This window comes from Temnothorax longispinosus, unplaced genomic scaffold (assembly GCF_030848805.1).
Source record: "Temnothorax longispinosus isolate EJ_2023e unplaced genomic scaffold, Tlon_JGU_v1 HiC_scaffold_86, whole genome shotgun sequence".
NCBI classification, from domain to species: Eukaryota; Metazoa; Arthropoda; class Insecta; order Hymenoptera; family Formicidae; genus Temnothorax; species Temnothorax longispinosus.
The window spans coordinates 15578-35351 of record NW_027270736.1 but is presented as its reverse complement, the minus strand read 5'-3'; the positions used below and the strand labels follow the sequence as shown (position 1 = coordinate 35351).

The window sequence follows — 19774 nt, the reverse complement described above, 5'->3', positions numbered from 1 at the left end:
CACGCAAATAATATGTCGACGCGGACGATATTCTCACGCAGTTATTATCCTACGTACGTGCTCGAAAGCAAGACTCAGGCGCGAACAATACGGCAAGGCCGGTAACATCGGGACGCAATCACGGGAATAATGTTTCGGCACAACCGATGCCGCGTAGATAATCTACGTGTCCGGACGCGAATCGCGAGCGACGTAATCACCAGCGCGAACAACCGTCTAACGCAATTAATACCATCCCGCGTTTAATATTCGGCCGGGTGAATTACTACGCACAACGAGACACGCGGACGTGAACGCGAAGGGCGTGAAAAATGGCGTACTCGCGATATCGAACGTCGTCACCGGCGCGCTTACCGCGATCTCCAGGGGTCGTAGATTTCGATCGCGATCCCACGGCCACGAGACCAGTCCGGGGCCCCTCGCTTTCGCTATCGATCGCCAAATACGCCTTGTCGGCGAGTACGTAATTATCGCGAATATCCCCGAGCGAGAGCGCTACCCGGAGAGCGGTGTCGTGGCTTTACATGATTATGTTACGCGAGGCAACCTCACCGTAAGTCGATTCTCTCCCGAGGATCCTCGCCGTCGTCCCCAAGGGTAGGAAGAATACAGCCCGAAATCTTATGCGCCTCAAAGGGCGACTCCGGTCGCAAGACCGAGCACAACGGTTCGCAGTTACGTGCGTCGATCGAGAACGGCTCAAGAATACTCCCGAAATTTCGCTCGATGGCGGAATCGACAGCGTACCCCACCCCGAGCGTACGCGGCCCCGCGACGCTATCGCGCGGACCAATAGGGGATGAGCTCGCAGGCTCGCGGTGTCTCCTCGCACAGGGCCGTTAGTCACGGCTTTTCGCAGGGCGCTCGACGGCCCTTCGTTCGCGCGGTGATTTTCCGGGATTCTTCCCGGCAGCGAACGGGACGTGATTGCCTCCGTGTTTTTCCTCTTCGGTCCGGTAATAGTGGCCATCTATCCCGGAATCCGGTTAGTAGCGTAAGGAGGGCAGGTGAGCTGATTTTTGCCCCGGCGTTCCGGGGCCCTGCCTGTACGGATCCGCCCGTCGCGATGTCACGCGCTGCGCGCGTATCCTCTCGCGCTCCCCTGCGCTCGGCGGCCCGCGAGCATCATCGAAATTGGCTTGCCGTCGTCTGATTTCTCGCCTCCGTCCTTGTTGTCGACTCCGTTTTTCCGTGATTCTCAGCATCGTCTCAGGAACTCCGGTTTTCGGCTCGGTGAGGCGCCGCGCAAATGATACAAAATAAAAAATAAGGAATTAGAATAACGCAACGCAAGTATAATATGCCCCTGGAGATCTCGCATCGATTCATTGAACCGTCCTCGGGCGCGAAAAAGGTCGCGAAACCCGCGCCTTGTGACGGCGGCACACAATGGGGCGAATCTATCAAAAACCGGATATTGAACGAAAAAATGAAAGACGTATAATTCAAATTTTAATGAGATTTTATGTTAATATATATCCTAAACTATAAATAAATGTGCTTATAATTGATTTTATCCCTTGTTATTTCCTCAAAATGATCTGATAAAGTATGACATTTTCGTGAATACTGAAATTCTAGTAATTCGATAGGTTACTTTCTAAAGTTCTCGCCGAAAGCATAACTGCGAATATGAGTTAAATGTATATCAGAACTTATTTATTAGGGTTCAAAAAACATTTATTTTAGTTTTATGTCATTTGAGTACTATTATATGTATATTAATAAACATACACGACATATTCGACTATTAAAAAGTTCTTACTTCAATATTCAAACAGGAAGGAAGTTTGTGGATTAGAATGGATTAAGGTTTGCTCTGCACCATTTGATAGGGCAAAGTGTCTAGTTTTTGAACATATAAGGTTGTTTATTCGCCTTCGTCCGCCTTTTATGAGAAAATTGACGTCGAAGTTCACTCGACATGGTCGAACGTCGTCCACGAATAGCTTAGCGGACGCCGTTCGATCATGTCGAGTGAATATGGACAAAATATCTATTATTTTCTCATAAAAGAGGGACGAAGGGGGATATATAATTAGTTTAAATATTGCTATTTTGTAATGATTAATTACATCCATATTTTATAACAATTAATTATGTCAATAATATAATAGCGACGAGCGAGACTCGTTCATCGACTTGTCACGTGTTCTGTAAATCCATGGGTCAATAAGATTGCTCTACGTTAAATTATTTGTTCTTCTCGAGGGAGGAGGGAGGACATAAAAACAGCGGAGATAAGAACTTTTCGTCAGTCTTTCTCGATCAGTAGTCGATTAAAGACTTTTTGATTTTGAAAGTTTTGCTTTATACAATTCACTTTGCGTCCTTTTCAGGATACAGTGAAAAATATATAGAATATATAAAATATATAGAAGATTATACTTTAACACGCTCGCAAAATGGAAAATTTCCGAACGAATCGTCAACTTTTTAATTGTATGCATGCAAATAATCTTGATTTATCAAATTATGAGGCTTTAATAAGCTACATAACATCATGTATTAATACTGAATTACCCAAAGTCGCGTTGGAAGCATTAAAAACAAAAATCATGATTTTCACGAAGAATTTGAAATCAAAATGGGTAGCTAGCTCTTACAGTTACAACAAATTTATTACAAGGTATGAAAGTTGGTTAAATTGTGAATTTTCTTTTCCGAACAAAGTACTGAATTTAATTTCTACTTCTTCACGTACGCGTATGCCTCTTAATAGATCAAAGAGTTTCGTAGAATGTTCCGAACGACATAAAAGAAAGAGAACTGAGGAAGTACGGAATAAAAAATGCTATCATACCAATAGGACAATTATCTAAAGATGCTCAGGAAGCAAACCATAAATATTTTAGAAAATATAGAGAAAATCATTCGCGAAAAATGTCGCGAATACAAAATAATGAAGATATTTTTAATAATTTAATAATTGTCTTCAGATCCAATAATATCTAATTCGCGAAAAATTATGGGACATAAAAATAAAGAATTAACTGAAGATGCAAAATGTCTATTATATTTCAGCGATAATGATGTAGATTATGATGATTAAGTTCAAGAAATAGATGTGAGAAGCAAGAAAACAGTTCCTTTTCTATTATAAAACTCACAAAAATTAAACATCTCGAGGTTTAAGACTATCAAATAGAACATAAAATAGAACGCGCTAGAACATCAGGGTACGGAGCAGTAAGGAAATATGCGATAATAAAATTATTCATATTAATTTAATGAAGCACTAAAAAAGTATGAAATAAAAAAAAAATTTTTTTTAATAGAACCGATTAAAAAAAAACTAAAAAGTATTTAAAAAATCGGCTGTACTTCCGAAAACGTCCATGCTCAGATTTAGGTGAAACTTTGTGAATAGGTTCCTTTTAGATAGAAAACACATATACCAAAAGGATTTTTTGCGACTCCAAAGTTTAGCAACTTTTTTAACATTTTTAACTTACTGTCTCCGCACATACATTTTCCACGCGAAACAAACCAAAACAGCTCTCAAGTAATGTAAACAACTATAAAATCATACACAAAGTACAAATATATTAGTTTATATACTCTGCTGTATACTCTGCTTTACCGAAAAAAGTGGAGCCCCCCGCAGGGGGGCGGAACCTACTGCCTCCACGCATACACTGTCCACGCGAACCGAGGTTCACGCACACCCCCCCCCGTGCTTTCGGGGGAGGTGCGGTAGTCCCGAAATAGTTCACGCATATACTTTCCACGCGAACCGAGGTTCACGCACACCCCCCCCCCCCGTGCTTTCGGGAGAGGTGCGGTAGTCCCGAAATAGTTCACGCATATACTTTCCACGCGAACCGAGGTTCACGCACACCCCCCCTGTGCTTTCGGGGGAGGTGTGGTAGTCCCGAAATAGTTCACGCATACACTTTCCACGCGAACCGAGGTTCACGCACACCCCCCCCCGTGCTTTCGGGGGAGGTGTAGTAGTCCCGAAATAGTTCACGCATACACTGTCCACGCGAAACGAGGTGCCACATAGGTTCGTGGCGCGCTTTACGTAGCTCGTTTAAGTAGAGGTGGTATTTCACCTCTACTTCTCACCTCACAGAGGAAGTTTCACCAATGATGTTTATGTTATGACTTTGACGGGTATGACTTTATGGTTGTTTACATTACTTGAGAGCTGTTTTGGTTTGTAATATACTGAGTTAGTTTGCTTACGACAAGAGCTGTGTGCAAACGTGTTTCTTGGATAACCGTTTAAAATGTCGGATCGTATAAACTTATTTTTTTTGGCTAAAAAATTGAGTAATCGCCAAACGACAATTGAGTGGCTTAGAGAAATTTAATTAATTCCTACAGAAAAATGGTGTATAAGACATAAAAAAAAGATGATTTATATTGAAACAAGAGGAAGTTTGGGTTCTTTTCGGTGTTATAAATCTGGTAAATACGACCACAGTATTACAGCAGCACATAATACGTGGTTTGAACGTTGTCATTTAAATCTTGAGAGTTGCGTAATAATGACATATGCTTTTGCGTGGCAATTTTCTTTTGAGCAAACAAGACATGAATGTAGTCTTATTGATGGTGAGATTGTTTCTTCTGAAACAATTGCGGATAGATTTTCGTTCTGTAGGGAGGTTTGTACCATAGCTCTTGATAGACGATATGACGCAGAAGGATTACTTGGGATAATTGTTGAAATTGACGAATGTAAAATTGGTCGAAGAAAATTTGAAAAAAGACGTTTTCGTGAAGGAATGTGGATATTAGGTATGTTTTTGTGTGGTTTCTATACAGGTTAGTTGATGCGCTTTAAATACTTAAATACTTTTAAAGCGCGTCACTAATTTGTACGAAATTTTAATTGTTTATTTTAAATATTTTTTGTTTGATAGGTATGATAGAGCGTGGAGGATGTAAGTACCGCTTAGAAATATGCACCGACAATAAACGAGATGAAAGTACACTTTTATCATTAATACAGAAGCATGTAGCAATAGATACAGAAATTCACACTGATTGTTGGAAAGGGTACTTATTTGGAGAAATATGGTTATGTTCATAAAACCGTAAATTATTCAACAAATTTTTTAGACCCAGAAAGTGGAGCTTACACACAAACAATTGAATCTTCGTGGCGTGCTTTACGAGCTCGTTTAAGTAGAGGTGGTATTAAACGAGATAAGTTAGTTGATCATTTGTGTGAATATTTGTGGCGATATACAATAAAAAGAAATAAAGAAGATCCATTTTATGTATTACTAGATGATATAAAATATGTGTATTCAGGAAATTAGAGAATATATAATGTTTCATAATATATATATATAATTTTTTTATTTGTTTTGTATATAAACTAATATATTTGTATTTTGTGTATGATTTTATGGTTGTTTACATTACTTGAGAGCTGTTTTGGTTTGTTTCGCGTGGAAAATGTATGTGCGGAGGCAGTAAGTTAAAAATGTTAAAAAAGTTGCTAAACTTTGGAGTCGCAAAAAATCCTTTTAGTATACGTGTTTTCTATCTAAAAGGAACCTATTCACAAAGTTTCATCTAAATCTGAGCATGGACGTTTTTGGAAGTTTCGCCAAAAAATCATCTATGCGCTTTATGAAAAATTGTTAATTAAATAATTTTGATTTCATACACTAAATGTATAATAATTGTATATTATTTATGTCAAATTTCAAGTTATTTCATTGAAAAATGTAGAAGTTATAAGCAAATGACCGAAAAGTGAGGCGTTCGCCCCACTATACGGCAGGGCGCTGCAACGCTGCAGCGAAACTGCAACATCTCAACGCTTACTAACAAGCATACTGACTGGGATAAGTTTAGACAAGTATTAGATGAGATAATTCATCTGAAAGTGAGGCTCAAAAACATTGAAGATCTGAATCTCCAGACGAAAAACTTTGTAAAACCAATACGAATGGCAGCTTGCAGTTCGACACCGACTCTAAAAAACACCCTAGTCCAAGAAATATGCTACCCAACAGAGATTAGAGAATTAATTAAGAGAAGAAGAAAAGCAAGAAGAGTTTGGCACCAGTCAAGAAATCCGGACGACAAGAATGTGTTCAACCGCATTAGTAATCAACTGAACAGACTAATAAAAGATTTAAACAACAAAAATTTTGAAAACTACTTGGAGAACCTCTCTACCGATAAGGATTTAGATTACTCTCTGTGGAAAGCAACTAGAAGATTTAAAAGACCTTTAACGAGAATCCCTCCAATCAAAGATGAACAAGGCAGGAGCCCAATTCTGTTCACGCCTACCGACAACCGTCGATTCGATAAGTTATCGACGTCTGTCGCTTGCACGACCGACGCAGACGGATTGAACCTATTCTGTACTATGGTCAAAACGACACTCAACGACATCCATCGTTGCAAGCGACAGTCGTCGGTACGACTTTATCGAAAAGTACAGTCTACATAAAAGTGAGTTCTCAGCCAATAGCATTGCGAATTGTAGAATGGTCCTAAGATTTTCAAAAGAAAAACATTCTTGAGTCGGTTAAAGTCGGTGAAATCGTACCGTGACACGTGCCACGTTACGTTAAGTGTTAATCATATATTTAGACTCGTAAATTTACAGATTTACAGGAGTAACTGTAAAATTGACATTAATTTAGACTTAGGTCAACGCACAAAGAAAGACATAATGTAACAAAAGCGTGTGACACGCTGTTACATTACATGTTTCTATGACGTTAACCTAAATCCAAGTTACAAGTGTAAAAACGAGTCTAAATATATGATCAACATTTAACGTAACGTGACGTGTAACGGATTTTGTGCAAAATGACTTTACCAGCAAGGTATGTGTAAATATTTTTTATATTGTTGGTAATAAATATCTGTAAGTAATTGTAAGGGAGGGCGATCAGGATTGCAGGTTAATTGATTAACGGGTCAACTCGATAAAACGCAATATATTTATTGAAAAGATCCGCGCGTTACTCTTGCGACTTGCTCGTACGCCGGTTATACAAGAAATGATTTGAACAGGGAGTGTCTCCCTCGCAAAGACTCACAGCCAATCACCGCACGCATGCATCAGCCAATCACAGCACACCTGCCACAGCCAATCACAGCACACATGCATCCACCTATCCGAACGCTCTAGATGGCGCCAGGCGCTAGTGTACCTACGCGAGCGCCTCGTAAATAAGCGCAGGAAATTCAAACGGGGTTTACGGCCTCAATCGCCGTTTACATAATGGACTGATTAAGAACTCAGCGCGGTAAGTAGTGCGCACGTTATTCTTGTTTAGTTTAATGCCTTTATTAATTGAACATGTCGGCTTGCTTGAGCTATTTTCTACAGCAATGTGTTTTACAATGTATTTTTTAAATTGTAAGTTCCTCGGTAACCCCAACGATGTGCGAGACTCTCACTTCGTAACGCACACCCCGTTACGGTCACCGACGGACATACAATTTAAGAAATACATTATAAAACACATTGCTGAAAATGATTCAAACAAGGACCAAAACGTTCAATTAATAATGGTATTAAATTAAACAAGAACAACGTGTGCACCGCTTACCGCGCTGAGTTCTAAATCAGTCTATTAACAAATACTCAAAGATGTAAGTATTAATTTATAAAAGAGAATAAATATATACTCTGCAAGTTACTGAGTTATATATATTTTATTATAATAACAGTTGTTATATAGATATATAATTTTGTTTATTACATTTTAGCACGAAAAGAACCCGTGCCTTACGGACATCAAGTACACAATACGAAGAATTGATAAGTTACATGGAATCACATTCCGAGTTTGCAGCTGGCAAGTTTCTAACGAAAGAAGGAAAGGTACATCACATAAAACAGTGGAAAGAGTTAACGATAAAATTGAACAGATTGTCTAGTGGCACTCAAAAATCAACCAAACAATGGCAAACGGTAAGATATTTAGATAATTAATTAGCTATAGACTCTCGCTATTAAAACTAAGAATAAAAAATGAAAATTGAGCTATGAGAGTCAAACGCGGTTATCCGTACGTGAGCTTAAGTCAAGTACTTGTTATTTACAATTATTATAAAAACTATTATTCGTATCGAATTATAGTTTTTATCATAAAAATAACTAGTAATTGACTTAAACTCACGTACGGATAACCGCGTTTGATTCTCATGTATCTCAATTTTTATTTTTTATTTTTAGTGGTAAATATTTTACTTTTTTAGTGAAAACTATATATTTTGATTTTCCAATTAATTAAAATTTTTTACTTGTCGATGTGAAAGTATTATAATGCATATGTTCTATTATTATTCAGTTACATTACTGAGTGAGAAATCACAGCATTGAATTAATGTTACTGTTTATTGCATTATTATGTATATTAATTATAGCAATTTTGCTACATCATGCTTATGTACAATGTATATTAATGTCCCATTTACTCTGTAGAATATTAATATCTTTGTTGTGTTAGAATTTTGGAAAATCTGGTATTGAAATATAGATTCTTAGAGAACATCTAACTATATAAGTCTATTGTTTTAGAACTGTACTATTTTTATTAATCAATATAATGTATAATATTAATTATTTTTCTACAGGTTTGGAAAGATATGAAAAGTACTGCATCAAAGAAAGCATCCAAGCTTCGAAATGAAAAGCAGAGAACAGGGAACTTTCCTCTAACTGCACAACCCTTGAGTACGATGGACCAGCGTGTCATTGCCTGTATGGGTTTGGAATATGTCCAAGGATCTGTCAACTGTCCTGACAGTACTCCAGAAGAAGAGGTATATTATTTTGTATAACACATAAGATACATTCAAGATACTTACATTTATTTACACACACACACGCACGCACGCAAGCGCACGCGAAGTTGATAAACAATCACAATACAGAGGTCTAGCTGTTATGAACAAATCTAATGAGGATAACAAGAATTAGCAATAAGAGCCAGTATTATATTGTAATACATAAAAAATTAAAAACCCTGAAGAATTAGAATGGTATAATCGCGTACTTATTTTTAACCCTTTCTTTAGGTCATTTTCAGCGTATAATATTAACAAATTACAACAAGATAATACTGTTCGAAGTTTTACGCAAACAGTTGAAAAGGCTTACAAATAGTCAAAGAGCTAATGTGCTATTTTTGAATATTTTCAAGTCTTTTTAAACGTTTGTGTGCGTAAAACTGTGACCAATGTGATGTTGTTATGATTTGTTAATATCATGCGCTGAAAATGACCTAAAGAAAGGGTCGAAACGTATACGATTATACCATTCTAATTATTCAGGAATTGTAATTATTTTTGTATTATAATAAAATACTTATGCGCCCTATTTACTGCACCTGGCTTTTATTACCAATTCTTATCCTTATTTGTGTTGTTAGTTGCTTTAAGATGGAATTGTGCAGACATTTGTACATGATTTTACAGGAACATCAACAAAGATTGGAAAGAGGGGAAACAGATGTGTTAGATTACACACCTACAACCACGTCTATTGAAGATATATTTGTTGGTAGGTACGAGTATTAATAGTAAGAAAATTTATAAGACTGATAATAAAAATATACATATTGCAATATGTTAAATCTGAAATATAGTTTAAAACTTAATAAAATTGTCATATATGTTTAGATAGCTATGTACCTCCTACTTTTGAAGAAAATGAAACTGAAAGTATGGAAAGAGAAGATGCTGTTGGAGACGAACTGGACTACAATGACGTGGTTAATATATGCAGACAAAGAAATGTTGAAGACATTTCTGCTACTGAAGAAAATTCGCAAACTATACCTGCATCTCATCGACGAAGAGCCAAAGAAAATCAGCGTAATCGTAAGTTAATATACATAATAAATATACGTGTATTAATCAATTTTGTTGAATACTTTACATAATTATTTAACAAAATTGTCTATTTTTATGTTACGTCCTGCGGACTCCACGATATCCCTTTTTCGCGGGAATTCTTATGCGCCTAAGATAGCCCTAAGATTAGAATAAACAAGCCGAGTACGGACGGTTATCGATCGGGGTGAGGTTAGATCTCCTCGCATTCCTTTTTTTTATGATCAAACTACCTATTTGCTTGGGCAACTAAAAGCAACCTCTTAGATGATAAATTACTAACAGACGGGGGATATGGTGACCAGATTCTCGTCAACCTCGTCTGGCCCATAACTATAAATCCGGCGACACGACGCGCAGAAAGGAGCCTTAACTTCAGACGAGGGATGATGGGGATCTGTATTATATCGCGCGACTCACTCAAAACTGGCCGTGCTATGTTCCGACAAACAGAAACGAAACCTAATACGTGCTTTTAGAAATCTTAAGAGCACGTGGCGGAAGTTTCTGTTTGCAATAAAACTGCACTTAAAATTGAGAAGTATGGATCGTCTGTCAGCATAGAAACAGGGTCGCGAGATAAGTAAGGAACCCTAATAAAAGAGAAATCGGCGATAGCCGAAAAACAAATGCGTCACTGAAAAGAACCGATGGGTTACACCCCCAATAAGACAGTGGGGCCTTAAGAGGGGGCTCATCAATGGAAAACCGGAAAAATCGATAACCGTCTCTAGCTTTCTAGGATAGGCGTAAACTCAAATCTACCTCTTGGGCAAGAAACATCTCGCCCAATAAGAATTCCCTTAAATAATAATTAGAAACATCCCGCCAACCAGAAATCCTTTAAACGAAAACCAGACACATCCCACACAAAATCCACCCCTTCCATCCTTCGAACCTTCCTATTTAAATCGCGACGTCGCAGGACTAGGCTCAGAGAAATTTTCTCAGTTCAAGTCTGCATTGCTCGGTTATAATCTAAACCTCATTCGTTTCGAGTCTCACGTTAGAGTCAGTGCAGCAGATCCGACGGACCATCAGTCGCCTCCGACTCACCCATCGACGAGTCCAACGTCCATTCTGAGAAAAGGCCACTAGTTTGAATTCAAGTCATCAAGTAGTAAGTCCCGGAATTTTCTTGATCCTTCTTTTTTTTCGCGTTATTGCCCCCCTTCTTAAACGGTCTATCGATTGTTGGACCCCCGGAAGCTTATTATATATTTGGGGGTCGGTCAGTGTAGGCATCAGGTTCCCAGCGGTCGTTGGCGTTGTCGTGGGCCTGACTTACCTCCCGGCGTCTCGTCGCTGTCGTGGACTCAGCTGGTCCACTGACCTCCCTGAGCTTATGCTCGTGGGTCGGTTAGTGTAGGCATCGAGTTCCCAGCGGTCGTTGGCGTTGTGGTAGGCCTGACTTGGCTCCCGGCGTCTCGTCGTTGTCGTGGACCCAGCCTGTCCACTGACTTCTTCCCCCCTTTTTAAGCTCGACGATTTCCTTTTGTTCGCTTCCGACCGGGTCCGAGAGAGATCGACTAAATAAGTAAATAATTTTAGAGGACCCGAAAGTCCTAGCCCCTCAAGGACCGAATCTCCGCACGATCAGGCGACAAAGAAATCGCCAGAACAAGCGGACGCGACGGGAGGTCGGACTCCCCCGGGAGCAGCTCAACGCCGGTCCTCCGCGACTCGCCATCCCACCGCCCCTACCAGCGTGTACAGAAGAACCCGGTTGTTCGAACCAGAATCGTCCCGCTAACATCCTGCCCTATCGCCCAGTCGTCCTGCCTTTTCGCCCAATTGTCGAACATCGCCCTATTTGCCGCGTGGCTCCGTTTCGCGTGGTCCCCGTCAACCCCGATCCAGCCCGCTTCCTAGAACCTCCCGATTCTCCCTCCTCTTCCCGAAGTCCGTCCCCAACCTCCTCGACTGCCTCGACCCTCGATCTCGAGGACATGGCCGATCCCGAGACCATAACATTAGACTAATAACTATAGAAATTAACCTTTATTTTTTTTCATATGTTTTAACTTCATAATTTACATATACTTTAATTTTAAGCCCGATTTAAATTAATTTACACACATACACAACACTTCACTAAATTCATGTAATCTCACTACTGATTCCGATTATAATAATAGCGGGCAAGATGTTCATTTTCAAATAAGTTTTTCCTTAAAGATCTTGCCCGATCACCCCCGCACCTATGTAACACCCGCGCGAAATACACACACACGTTACACATACATCCGACTCTCACACTTATAAATGTATTCAATTTTATTTTGCCTAATTCTCATTTATTGTTCACCTAGCTTATATTATTGTAATAAATGTTTATCTTATGTTAAATATTAATTTCAATTTGCATTCATTTATAACTTAAGACCCACTACCATCCACCTCTCGAAATTGCACAAGGTCCGATCCTGAGTTAAAGGGATTAAATTCTCTGACTCGAAAAAGGACCAACGATCGCACCGCTCACGAAAGGCGTCCTAACGACTTTACAGACGTTGACCCTTTCTGAGTCATAAAAGTGCGTTCGGCTCGCGCCACGCGTCTCCGAGCGCGTACCTGCGAGCGACATTTGTAAGTATCTAGCTGCGTCCTCCCTTCCCCCGACCCCTTTGGCTAGCCTTTTCCTTGCTTCCCAGATTTTCATATCCTAATCCCGGGGTTGGACGTAACATTTATATAAATAAATATTTGAAATATTAACTAAAAATATTACATACTGATGAATAGTTTGCTAATGCTAATTTACATGTTTATTAGTATTACTAAATTTTTCGCCCGCGCTTCGCGCGGGCTCAAAATCTATTTCCCTCTCCCCAAACTCACTCATTAATTAGGAGCACCTTTGATATTCTTTCTTCTCAAACTCTAACCTACATCTTCGAATTTTTTTTTAAAAAATAATAGATAATATTACAGATGCAGATTAGCATATTGTCAAATATTTCAAAAATGTAATCCCTTATATTAAAGTCTTTAAATTTTATTTTTGCTCGCGCCTCGCGCGTTTCAACCTCCGTTGACCCACCATTATTAACTCTCTTTCATTTTCTTCCATTTTATTTTCTTTTTTCGAAATCATCAAAAAATTAAAAAAATTTTGGCACTGGTTTCAAGAAAATCAATTCTTAATGAAAAATTGTCCATTAATAAAAAATTAAACTTATCTTCTAAAAATTAAAAATTTTGACTTCTACTTTATACTTGAGCGAATTCGGAATGGTAGAGCGCCAGATTCATAATCTGTGGAACCGGGTTCGAGTCCACTAGAGCCATGTAGCATGGAATTAATTTTCCGGGGAAAAAAAAAAAAAAGCTGCACTCTCTCGCGCACGAGAAGATAGTTCCCGTGCGGAGAAAACTGGGCTCCGTCTTTCAGAAGAGACGTTAAGCAGTTGGTCCAGAATGGTCCCCCAGGTTGGGGGTTGCGACGATAGGTTAGTTCGAAATTATTGATACAATTCTGATTATAATTCTCTAAGATTTAGTCAATTAATTCCCGAAAACTTGGAAAAATTTTGTAACCGGTTCCCAAAAAAATCGGTAACAAAAAATTATACGCTTTATAGCAAACCCCAGGAAATTCTACTTTTATTTCATATACAATTCTTTGAAATTCGATCAATTAACTCCCGAGAAATTTGAAAAATTTTGTAACCGGTTTCCACAAAAATCGGTAACGAAAAATTATCTATAAAAATTATCCATAAAAAAATTCAGCTTGATATCTCAAAATTTACGGAAATTGGAGCAGAAATCGGAAACCCCTTTATTATTAGCAATTTTTCTATAAACTCATCGTAGCCATCCTCAAAAAATTAGAAAATTTTGAAACCGGTTTCCAAAAAATTGGTCATGAAAAATTATACACATCTTTGCCATCCCCGAAAAATTTGGGCATTGTTTTTAAGTAACGAAAAATTATCTCTAAAAAAATTCATCTAATATCTCAAAATTTGAGGAAATTAGAACATTACGTACATTTTTTTAAACAAAAATCAAAAACCCTTTTAGAAAAATTGGAAAAACTTCGTAACCGGTTTCAAGAAAATCAATTCATTAATAAAAAATTATTCATTAATAAAAAATTAAACTTATCCTCCAACAATTAAAAAAATTTTGACACGACTCCTATTTCATACATAATTCTTTAAGATTTGGTCAATTAATTCCCGAAAAATTGCAAGAAATTTGTAACCGGTTCCCCAAAAAATCGGTAACGAAAAATTATACACTTTATAGCAATCCCGGAGAAATTCTACCTTTGTTTCATATGTAATTCTTTAAGATTCAATTATTTTCGGAAAAATTGGAAAAATTTTGTAACCGGTTTCCAAAAAGATCGGTAACAAAAAATAATACACTTTATAGCACTCCCCAGAAAATTCTACCTCTACTTCATATACAATTGTTTGAGATTCGGTCAATTAATTTCCGAAAAAATTTCTGATACCGATTTCCCCAAAGATCGATAACGAAAAATTATACACTTTATGGCAATCCCCGGGAAATTTTACCCCCATTTCATATAATTCTTTAAGATTCGGTCAATTAATTTCCGAAAAATTGGAAAAATTTTGTAACCGGCTTCCAAAAAGATCGGTAAGGAAAAATTATACACTTTATAGCACTCCCGAAAAATTCTACCCCTTTTTCATATATAATTTTTTTCATATATAATTTTTTCATATATAATTCTTTTAAATTCGGTCAATTATTTCCCGAAAAATTTGAAAAATCGGTTTCCAGAAAATCGGTAGCAAAAAATTGGCCGCGACATTTTCATCCCCGGGAAATTCTACCCCTGTTTCATATACTTTTGGTAAAAATTCGGTCCACTAACGAATGAGTAGTTCGCGTACATACATATGACAGACAGACAGACAGACAGACAGACGTGACTTATATATATAGATTTGTATTTTTGTTAAATCATTAACGTACTTCTAACAATGTTATCGTGATTTGTTATCTTGCAGGAAGACAACAAAGTGGAGTGCAACAACAAGAAGCTCGTGAAAACGTTAACGACGAACCGTGCTCTAATAATGTCATTAATCCACGCAGACAAAGAAATGTTGAAGACATTTCTGCTGCTGAAGAAAATATTGCACCCAATTCGCAAACTACATCTGCACCTAGTCGGCGAAGAGCCGAAGAAATTCAGCGTAATCGTGAGTAAATATACATAACATAATATATGTATCAATCAATTTTGATAAACAGTTGTATATAATTATTTGAAAAAATTTTCTCCATTTTTTTTATAAATAAATATTTGAAATATTAACTAAAAATATTACTGATAAATAGTTTGCTAAAGCCCGTATCAGACTACGGATTGGGATTGAGATTGGATTTAAATTTGACCAATCCGAGCAAAGTTCCTAAGAACTTGAGATCAATTTTCTGATTGATTAAAATATTTAATCTAATCTCAATCCCAATCCGTAGTCTGATACGAGCTTAATGCTAATTTACATGTTTTTGTTAAATACACTAACGTATTTCTAACAATGGTATCGTGATTTGTTATCTTGTAGGAAGACATAGACAACGAATCGGAGTGCAACTACAAGAAACTCGTGAAAACTTTGGTGATATAGCAGAAAAGCATGCTGAGGCCTTAAAAGTAAATATTTACATTTGCTATTATTTTTATTGCATTTTTGTTTCTTTCGTTAACTCTTTTAAACAAGAATGATTTATTTATTGCCAAAAAGTTTGTGTAACAATTTTGTATAACAATAATTACCTTATTTTTTATTACAGTTATTCGCAGAAGCTTCCATGAAAATGGCAGAAAATGATTCACAACGCGTACAATTGGAAAACCAGCGTCTTGAGATAGAAGAAAAAAGGATCGTAGTAGAGGGACAGATTCATAAGCTTCTCAGTATTTTATTAGATAAAATAGAATGATGTTGAGAATTTATTTTTTATAGTCTGTAAGAGAGTTATAGAGTCTACAGTTTATTCTTATAATTGATTTCTTATAGTTTATTTCTTAAAGTTTATTTCTTATATTTTATTTCTCATCTCATAATATTACGTTGTTTTTGTTTTGGAAAACTTGATAAAGTTATAGCGGTCCGTTCGTACAAAAAAGAAAAAATGAGATGGAAATTCAATTTGTGTTCATGTATTTATTATAAGCTACATTACTGAATAAAACACTTTTACGAAGAAAGCAAAACTTGACAAATCATTAAGTAATATTAAATAATTTGTGAACAACAAAATATCTCGGAAATAAAACGTTATGTTACAGAACTTCTTCAAGTGTCAATACATTTTTGCAAAATATACAAGATACATAAGTAAAAGTATTAATTACACGTTTTAGTATCTCTGTTAAAAAGAAAGAAAAATACATGAAAGGAAGTAATCCTATAGTTAAAAAGTCAAGAAAGTTATATATTAATATTTTTCCACGTTTCATATGAAACGTTTTGCACAAAATCCTTATATCAAGCAATATTTTAATCATGTAAGTAGAAATTTGATTTTGCCAATATGTACTCTAAATAAAATTAAATTTAAATTTTACATTTCTTGGTTATACAAATCTCTTAGTAATTGTGATTGTCTAACTTTTTCTTATTTTGTGTATAATTCAAGAATATAATTATTTCTTCATCGAGATATTTATTTTCTACCCTGCAATATAAATTTAATCTCGTGTATTCTTTACTCTGTATTCAGAGACTGTGTAGATTTTTACATAAATTATTATCAGTTGTATTTTAAAGCGATATACATATTATAACCATTACGATTATAAACGATTATAGTATAACGTATTATAGTATATCATCTCCTATTGTGCAAGAGGCTTTACTATTGTTTTTGAAACTACACATATAAAATAATGTCATGCGTAAAACTAGAAGGCACAATTTAAACAGTGGCTAAAAAATTTAATTTTTATAACTACTTGGCCATATAATAATTTAATATATACACCTTATGCCCTAATATTGAACTATTATTTCTTAATATATTACAGGAGTTATATTATCTTAAAAACATGTAAAATTGGCAAAAAATATATTGTTATCATCTGGAGTCGACGTATAAAATAAGTAATCGAGTTTGCATCTCTGTGTTACAATAATATAAAACTCTACATCTCGTATTATCGTAACATTAAAAATATTTACTTTATATGCTCTATACATTATGTGAACTTTAGAGCAATTGTTAGAGCCATCAATGTTAAATTCCACCAGAAGACCACAATGTAGAATTACGCAATGTTAATTTATTAATTACAGTAATCGATGATAATTTGATCAGTATATGGCAACGCGGTGAAATATTCTCGTAATTCATGAATTTTTGGAATGGAACAACTTCTCGTACTCTTCTATTGCGTACTCTTATTTGCTTCTCAAGTTCTTTTATAGTCTTCGATCGAGACCGACCTTTGTAGGACGACCTAAGTAGGAGAGATCAAACATGTCAGACGATGCCGAACAACTTATTGCGACTTTTCGCAATAAGTTGTTCGGCATCGTCTGACATGTTTGATCTCTCCTACTTACAAATCTCTGTTTGCACACGTCACATTCTTTCACGCTTGTACGCAACAAGGCCATCTGCAGTCGTTTCATTTCCGCTTTTCACTCGCTATTCTGTAACAACAATGCGCATTTATAAAATTGATTAAGTTATTTACAATCGCAATGACGTTCGTGATAATTAAAGTATGATAGAGTACCGTGTTATTATACGCCAATAGTTGTTCCTGTAGTTCTTTACAACACATTACACACATTTTACATTCTACCATACTGACGAGCAATGAAATTGTCTTGTATGCGAATTGCAATTGCTCGCCCTGGTAAAGCTTCATTCTGTCTGACAGCTCTATCGTTCATCTGTATATGATGTAAAATTTCTTGTTCGTCTACTTCTATATCTTGCAAACGATGTGCAATTCTCATGTTGTGTAGTACAGCACATGCGTTGACTATTTTACCAGCTATATCAGGTTCGTACATTAATTGCCTTTGTGCTGACAGACATCTAAATACTGCTTTCCATACACCAAATAAGCGTTCTACACATGACCTTGCGTTGCACAAATCTTCATTGTATTGATATCTCGGAGAACCTGGTATTTCATGTTTTAAAGGCGTGAATAGCCATGGTTCAAGTCCGTAACCATCGTCACCTAGAAACAAGTACATATATAATATATATGTTATTTATTAAATAAAAATACATATAACTACACGTGTAAATATAATATGTATTATACTTATATATGTAGTTATATGTATGTTTGTTTAATAAAGTTAATAACATACAGCTTACCTATCAGCCAAGTATTGCGCTCTCCATTGTTATATCGTCGTTCCATGATTCGACGTACGGGAGAATTTGACCAAACATACGCGTCATGCCGGGCACCCGGATATCGTGCATTCACATTTAATATTTTTAATTCAGGATCACAAATCTAAAAATAATATAACAAATTTTATTTACAACATAAAAGTGGAACAAATTATATTTACAAATTTAACACCTCTAGTCATGGCATACATTACAAATACATTTTGTTATAACTACTTTACGTACCGCTTGGACATTGAGTGTATGGTCACCCCAATGATTCACGTAAGCCTCCTCATGTTGTCGAGGTGCCAAAATACTTATGTGCGTGCAATCGATTGCTCCAATAGCACCCATAAAGGGTTGAGGTGCAGTTCTAAATTTTTCTTTAGCTGCAAAACGTTCAATGTCTGTCATGGGAAATCGTACCCAATGACGAAGTAAGACGTCATTAATAGCGTTGGTCACAGCTCGTACGCATCTACTGACAGTAGGTTGGCTAACAGCAATGTCCCATTGTTCTCCAATTGCACGTTGGTAACACCCAACTGCATAAAAGCGCAGAGCAGTTAATACCTATAAAAATAAAATTTCTTTTATTCTTTCAATTATAATTTTAAATATAATATATAACATTACCATTAAAAATTTCTTATTTTAGTTAACTAAAAAAATCTACATTATTGTTGTGATTTATTTAAATTCTTAATGTTTAACGAACAATATTTTTCCATATAGCATATTGAATCAACATTAAACGTCAAAAAGTTGCAAAATAAATAACATTCTGCTAAACGTCTCATTACCAGACCCCTTTTGTATATTTCTAAATAACATATATTACAAACTTCATAAACTGCATTACTTATTAATATGTAATCGATAAGCCTAATGAAGATATTTACACAAAAAATATTTAAATAATTCATACCTGATGTTCTGTGCTAAGACCGTCTATACGTTGACGTTGCAATCGTGGTTCCAAAATGTCTATCAAATCCATAGCAATTTCTGGACTTACTCTATATAAGTTAATAAACATATCATCCGATAACTCAAATGGATCATGATTATCTCGCCACTCCCTTTTTTGTACACGACGTTCCATATTGTTAACTCTGTTTTGTAACAACAAATGTTCCCAAGCGAGAAACTCGTGTGCCATTTTCTTTGTAGTGCTGCAAGCGTTGAAAATTATATTATTGCGCTATTATTCCTGTAAACAACTTACTGTGACAGCTTTTGCAACTCTTACATACCTAACTATTTACGTATTCGCTGGGTTTTCAGCACATCCTTTGTCAGTAAAACTGCAACCACACTTGGAGTATAAGTACCTGGTGCCACGAGATAAAAAGAAATATATTAGATGCTTGTGTGTGTAACAATCATGCACAAAATACTGTTATAGTGTACATACCGTGTATCCTTACGTCTGTAGTGCGTACACTTGGCACGAGACACTATCGTTTCTCTTGATAATGACCAATTTTTGTTGGTATTCGCTGGCCTTTCAGCACGCCCTTCGCCAGGCAAACTGCAGTATAAGTATCTGGTGCTGCGAGATATAAAAAAACAAATATAT

General features: G+C 36.4%; 2 protein-coding genes across 2 annotated transcripts; one reads left to right on the top strand and one right to left on the bottom strand.

The window, feature by feature from the left end:
* The first annotated feature begins 6263 nt into the window (after window positions 1-6263).
* Window positions 6264-15961, top strand: LOC139825061 (uncharacterized). Its single transcript, XM_071797599.1, has 8 exons — window positions 6264-6809; window positions 7702-7906; window positions 8572-8760; window positions 9415-9499; window positions 9619-9819; window positions 14826-15020; window positions 15390-15478; window positions 15619-15961. The coding sequence occupies exons 1-8, from the start codon at window positions 6793-6795 to the stop codon at window positions 15766-15768; spliced, it is 1131 nt and encodes a 376-aa protein (XP_071653700.1). The 5' UTR covers window positions 6264-6792; the 3' UTR covers window positions 15769-15961.
* Window positions 15962-17575: 1614 nt separating this feature from the next.
* Window positions 17576-19354, bottom strand: LOC139825062 (putative nuclease HARBI1). The gene is made up of 4 exons (XM_071797600.1): window positions 19121-19354; window positions 18436-18765; window positions 18169-18313; window positions 17576-18025 (listed from the first exon to the last, which is right to left on the bottom strand). Exons 1-4 carry the CDS (start codon window positions 19352-19354, stop codon window positions 17628-17630), a joined length of 1107 nt encoding a protein of 368 aa, XP_071653701.1. The 3' UTR covers window positions 17576-17627.
* Window positions 19355-19774: the final 420 nt, after the last annotated feature.